Source organism: Chiloscyllium plagiosum, chromosome 5 (assembly GCF_004010195.1).
Source record: "Chiloscyllium plagiosum isolate BGI_BamShark_2017 chromosome 5, ASM401019v2, whole genome shotgun sequence".
NCBI classification, from domain to species: Eukaryota; Metazoa; Chordata; class Chondrichthyes; order Orectolobiformes; family Hemiscylliidae; genus Chiloscyllium; species Chiloscyllium plagiosum.
In genome coordinates this window covers 42,579,751-42,586,301 of record NC_057714.1, presented here as the reverse complement: position 1 = coordinate 42,586,301, position 6,551 = coordinate 42,579,751, and the positions used below count along the sequence as shown (strand labels likewise).

Sequence of the window (6,551 nt, the reverse complement as noted above, 5' to 3'; positions counted from 1 at the left end):
CCTTAATATATTTGTAAAAACCTTTTGGATTCTCCTTAATTCTATTTGCCAAAGCTATCTCATGTCCCCGTTTTACTCTCCTGATTTCCCTCTTAAGTATACTCCTACTTTCTTTATACTCTTCTAAGGATTCACTCAATCTATCCTGTCTATACCTTACATATGCTTCCTTCTTTTTCTAAATCAAACCCTTAATTTCTTTCGTCATCCAGCATTCCCTATACCTACCAGCCTTCCCTTTCACCCTGACAGGAATATACTTTCTCTGGATTCTTGTTATCTCATTTCTGAAGGCTTCCCATTTTCCAGCCGTCCCTTTACCTGCGAACATCTGCCTCCAATCAGCTTTCGAAAGATCTTGCCTACTACTGTCAAAATTGGCCTTATTCCAATTTAGAACTTCAACTTTTAGATTTGGTCTATGCCTTTTCTATCACGATTTTAAAACGAATAGAATTATGGTTGCTGGCCCCAAAGTGCTCCCCCACTGAGTCACCTGCCCTGCCTTATTTCCCAAGAGTAGGTCAAGTTTTACACCTTCTGTAGTAGGTACAACCACATACTGAATCAGAAAATTGTCTTGTACGCACTTAAAAAATTCCTCTCCATCTAAACCTTTAACACTGTGGCAGTCCCAGTTGATGTTTGGAAAGAGACAAAGGCAGAGACCACATGGTCAATCAGAGAGAGAGAGAGAAAGAAACCTACACTGCTATATGACACACCAGTGAATCTGCACAGCCTTTGCTGTTTGAGTGCAAGTATTTCTGAACAACGGAGTGCGTCAAAGAAAAATTAACAGTGAAAATCACAGCTGACCTTGGAAGAACCTGTGTGGGAGAGCTCACAATGGGAGCAGAGAAGTGCCTTGTTATTAAGTGTAAACTTGCTTTTATTTTGTAAATTTAACAATAGTGAGTACAGTGGGTTCTTTCTTGATTATATGTTTTATTGAGAGTTGTCTCTTGATTAGAATTTAAAATATAAAACATAAGTACTAATTTTTTTAGTGCAGTAAGACTGTGCTATTTTCTGGGTCTGTAGATTATGGTGCAAAAATGGCCTTTAGTGAAGTGATGTGCTGCTCTTGTTGGATGTGAGAGATTAGGGGGAATGTCCATTTTATTGATGATTATGTCTTAGTAAGTGTGTATGCTTGCAAATCGTTTCGAATCGCATGGATCAGATGGAGTGGTAGTTAGCTGTGAGGACTTTACAGGAACTAGGAGGCTTGATGGACGGCAGTTATAGGAAGGGGGATAAATTGCAGATGCAGTCAGGTAGATGTCTTGGCTCCCAGAAAGGTAGGAGAGGGAGGCAGATAGTGCACGAGTCTCCTATGGCAATCCCCATCTCAAATAAGTATGCTATTTTGAAAAAGGTAGGGGGTTATGAACTCTCTGGAATGTAGCATGAACAGCCAAGTTTCGGGTACTGAGATGTGCTGTAATGTAATGAGGATACGTCTGGTTCCAAGCGATTTGATTGTGATGGATGATCCGGGGAGATAGTGAGGGAAGAGATCAGATTGAGACTGGTACAGTTGGCTACAAGAGCAAGTCACAGTCAGGTCGGGCAGGAATAAGGCGGAGAATGCGGTAGGACTGATAAATGCAGTTAAATTTATTTCAGTACAAGAGGCCTAACAAGGAAGGCAAATGAACATGGGACTAGGATATCATAGCAATTGCAGGGACGTGACTCAGGAATGGACAGGACTGGCAGCTTAATGTTCCAGGATATAAATCTTACAGAAAGAATAACAAGGTGGAGCACGAGATGGGGGATTGGCGTTTTTGTTAAGGGATAACATTACGGCTGTACTTAGAATATTCCTGGAAATACGTCCAGGGAGGTTATTTGGATGGAACTGAAATAAGAAAAGTGTGATCACCTTATTGGGATTGTACTATAAACCGACCCCTCAGTAGCTAGAAATTGAGAAATAAATTTGTAGGAGATCTCTGTTATCTGTGAGAATAGTAGGATGGTAATGTGAGGGGATTTTAACTTTCCAAACATAGACTGGGACTGTCATAGTCACAGGTGAGTTGCTGGAAGACTGGAGGTTGGCTAAAGTGGTGCCACTATTTAAGGAAGGTGGTAAGGAGAAGCTAAAAAACTAAACATCAGCGAGCCTGACATCGGTGATGGGCAAGTTGTTGGAGGAAATCCTGAGGGACAGGATTTATGTGTATTTGGAAAGGAAGGACTGATTAGGAATGATTAACACAACTTTGTGCATGGGAAATCGTGTCTCCCTTACTTGAGTTTTGTGAAGAAGTAACGAAGAGGACTGATAAGGGCAGAACAGTGAATGTGATCCATATGGATTTCAGTAAGTTATTCAACAAGGTTCCTCATGGTAGACTGGTTAGCAAAGTTAGATCACATGGAATACAGGGAGAACAAGCCAGTTGGATAGACAACTGGCTCGAAGGTAGAAGGCAGGTGGTGGTGGTGGAGGAGGGTTACTTTTCAGACTGGAAGCCTGTGATCAGTGGAATGCCACAAGGATCGGTGCTGGGTCCACTGCTTTTTGTCATTTCCATAAAACAATATGGATGTGAACAGAGGAGGTATAGTTGGTAAGTTTGCAGATGACACCAAAATTGGAGATGTAGTGGACAGCGAAGAAAGTTACCACAGAGTGCAATAAGATCTTGATCAGATGTGCCAAAATGTGGCAGATGGAGTTTAATTTAGATAAACCTGAGGTGCTGTATTTTCAAAAGGCAAATTAGGCACGACTTATACAATTAATTAATGGTAAGGTTACTGAACAAAATAAAGTTACAGGTAGTTAGAATAGTGAAGAAGGTGTTTGGTATGCTTTCCTTTATTGGCCAAAGCATTGAGTATAAGAGTTGGGAGGAGGCTGTGAAAGACATTGGTTAGGCTACTTTTGGAATATTGTGTGCAATTCTGGTCTCCCTCCTATTGGAAGGATGTTGTAAAACTTGGAAGGATTCAGAAAAGGTTTGCGAGGATGTTGCCAGGGTTGGAGGGTTTGAGCTATGGTGAGAGGCTGGATAGATTGGTGCTGGTTTCCTTGGAATTTGGAGCCTAAGGAGTGACCTTTGTAGAAGTTTATAAAATTATAAGGGGTATGGAAAGGGTAAATAGACAAGGTCTTTTCCCTGGGGTGCGGGAGTCCAGAACATGAGGGCAAAGGTTTTAGGGTGAGGGAAAAGACTTAAAAGGGACCTCGGGGCAACATTTTCATACAGAGGGTGGTACATGTATGGAATGAGCTGTCAGAGGAAGTGGCGGAGGCTCATGCAATTACAACATTTGAAAGGCATCTGGTTCAGTATATGAATAAGAGGGAGGATATGGACAAAGTGCTGGTAAATGGGATTAGATTAGGTTAGGATATCTGGTCAGCATGAATGAGTTGGACCGAAGGGTCTGTTTCTGTACTGTACATCACTGTGGCATTCTTTGCTGTGACAGGAATTAAACTGGATCCATAGAACATTACTTAGGTGTCTGAATGAATAGTGCAATAATACCAGCCGGCTGTTTGATCCCCCACTTGGAAATATGCAACTTTTAAAGAAGAAAACCTATGATTGCTTTTGAGACTTAATGACACTTGCCATAAAATACTTTTTCCTACAGCAGGGCTACAACATAGTACTGAGTGTGGTGCTGGAAAAACAGAGCGGGTCAGGCAGCATCTGAGGAGCAGGAGAGTCACGTTTCGGGCTTTTGCCCAAAATGTCGACTCTCCTGCTCCTCTGATGCTGCCTGACTTGATGTGCTTTTCCAGCACCACATTCTCGACTGTAATCTCCAGCATCTGCATTCTCACTTTTGCCTACAACATAGCACAGTCAGTGTGTAGAAAGCTTCCATGAGAAGCACTGAGAAATTATCAAGTCGTCAGCTGATTATTTTAATGATCATGGATATACAACTGTTAAGAGGACACCAGGGGAAGTCTACTGGCCCTTATTGAATGACACAGCGTGTTTAAGGGGTCAAATAGTCTACCCCTGCTCCTAATCTGTCTGTGCATATATGTTAATTGAATGGAGCTGTAGAATCCTTTGCATTTAAAAGCAGTTGGATATTTAGTGTAGGATCTCTTGAAAAATTGCATATCAAATCAAGCTAATAGGAAATATGTCCTTTTTAAAAGTTCTGTACTACCAGAAGGATGTAGAAAGCAAATTTGAAGGTTCTGACAAATGTTTAATATTAAATGTTTGTAACAGCTACACTGGAAACCAAACTGGCAGTTAGTTTGGAATTAGAATAGCTTTTTGGCTCCCATATTGCATTTATTTTGTATTCTTTTGTGATATGTGTGGTTGACCAGACCAGCATTCATTTGTCATCTGTAATTGTCCTGGAGAAGATGGTGATGAGCTGATGTTTTGAATTGCTGCATTGTTGAACAGTGGAGACATCCACATGCTACTGGGAAGATTGTTGCTGAGTCAACAACCATGGAACGGTAAAGGAACGGCAATATAATTCCAAGTCAAGATTGTATGGAACTTGGAGGCAGCTTACAGGTGATCATGTTACCATAAATTTGCTATCTTGTTGCTCTAGGTGGTAGAAGTCATGAATTTGGAAGATGCACTTGAAAGAACCTGCCGTGCATATTGTAGGTGATATACTGTTGCCACAGTGTGTTGGTGGTGAATGGAATGAATGGTGAACATGGTTGAACAAACAGCATACTTTCCAAGCGAAATATTTAAGTAGTTGTATGTATTATCTATTTCCATCCAACCTGTCCCAACACCCCCTTTTTTCCATAGCTTAAGTTTCCATAGCCTTAATAGTAGGTCCATTTTAGTTAAAACTACATGTTTAAGCTGCATGTTTAAAGCTATGTACCTAAACTAAATTCTTCATGCTTTGCAATTCCTTAATCTTTGTTTTTACAATGCTTATTTCAGCAGGTGTTATACTACTGCAGCTTGACTTGCATTAACTTTGACTTTTGAGTCATGCATTCTTTTACCAGAGTTACATGGCTGGCCGGTACTTTGAGTTAACTATTGGAGCTCTGCTATGCTATCAAGTGATTTTATGTTTTAACTTAGCATAGAAAAGATTATGATCATTTTCCGCACACTATCTGTTAGATTTCAATATGTTGCTATTTTATGAACTTCATTTTGCTGTGGTAGGGGTTATAGATAGGTGTGCACATTTTTTTGCACCACTCCAGTATGGCATCTCCTATTCATGTAGATTGTGTATGCCAAACTGCCTCCTGATATCACTCAAATTCTGGAATTTTTAAAATCTTAATTTGGACATCACTGGCTAGGATGGTAGGTATTGATCATCTCTAAATATTCTTGAAGGTGGCATTGAACTACTGCAAACCATGGAGTGTAGGTATACCCACAGTGCTGTTAGGGAGTTTGAGTAAGCCAGCAATGGTGAAATACTTCAAGTATTCCATACCTCCATTGGTGTGTGGCTTGAGGGAGAATTTGCAGGTGGTATTCCCATCCATCAGCTGCTTTTGTCCTTCTGGGTGGTTGAGATTGCTAGTTTGCAAGGTTCTGTTGAAGGGACCTGAGTTACTGCAGTCCATTTTTGTCAATGATGTACACTTCTGCCAATGTGTGTGGTTGGTGATCAGAATTTCTACCCTGGAAAGAGACACCACCTATCCATACCCCTCAATTGTGTAAACTTCTATCAAGTTGTCCTTCAACTCCCAACATTCAAGTGAAAACAAATCAAGTTTGTCCAACCTCTGCAGCTGCTTCAATTACCTTCCTAAAGGGGGACAATAGACAATTTATGGGAAATTACAGGCCAGTGATTTTCCACCAATGATAGGGAAGTTATTGGAGAAGGCTCTTGGAGACTGGATTTATACTCATTTGGAAAAAAGATGCACTGACTAGCAATAGGCAGCATGGCTTTATGCAGGGGAGGTAGTGTCTCACAAACTTGGTTGAGTTTTTTTTAAGCAGTTTCAAAGATAATTGAGGACAGAGCATTGGATGTTGTCTACATGGACTTTAGCAAGGTCTTTGACAATATCCCATGTAGCAGGCTGGTACAGAAGGTAAAGTCACATGGGATCTGTGGTGAGCTGTAAGATGGATACAAAACTGGTTTTGTCATAGACAGAGAGTAGCATGGGAACGGTGTTTTTCTGACTAGAGATCTGTGACCAGTGGTCTTGCACAGGGATCAGTGCTGGAACCCCTGTTTGTAATATTTATAAATAGTTTGGAGGAAAATGTAGTTCATCTGATAAGTTTGTGGATGACACAAAGATTGTAGGAGCTACGGATAGTGAAGAGAACACAGCTGGAGACTTGGGCGGAGAAATAGTGGATGGAATTTAATCTGGACAAATGAGAGATGATGCATTTTGAAAGTTGTAATGTGAGAGGAAAGTACTGTATACAGTAAATGGTTGAACCCTTAGTATTAACATAGAGGGTATAAGGAGTACAAGTCCACAGTTCATTTAAAAGTGGCAACATTAGCTGATAAAGTGGTAAGAAAGCATATGGTAATCCTGCCTTCATTCGGGGCATAGAGTATAAAAATTGCCA

The 6,551-nt window shown here is 40.7% G+C and overlaps 1 protein-coding gene across 1 annotated transcript in view; it reads left to right on the top strand.

Annotated features, from left to right (window-relative positions):
- Positions 1-6,551, top strand: part of casd1 (CAS1 domain containing 1) — an 83,958-nt gene that overhangs the window by 7,939 nt on the left and 69,468 nt on the right. The window contains exon 3 of the mRNA XM_043689934.1: positions 519-523. Within this exon, the coding sequence (XP_043545869.1) occupies positions 519-523 (5 nt within the window). The remainder of the gene's footprint in view (positions 1-518; positions 524-6,551) is intronic.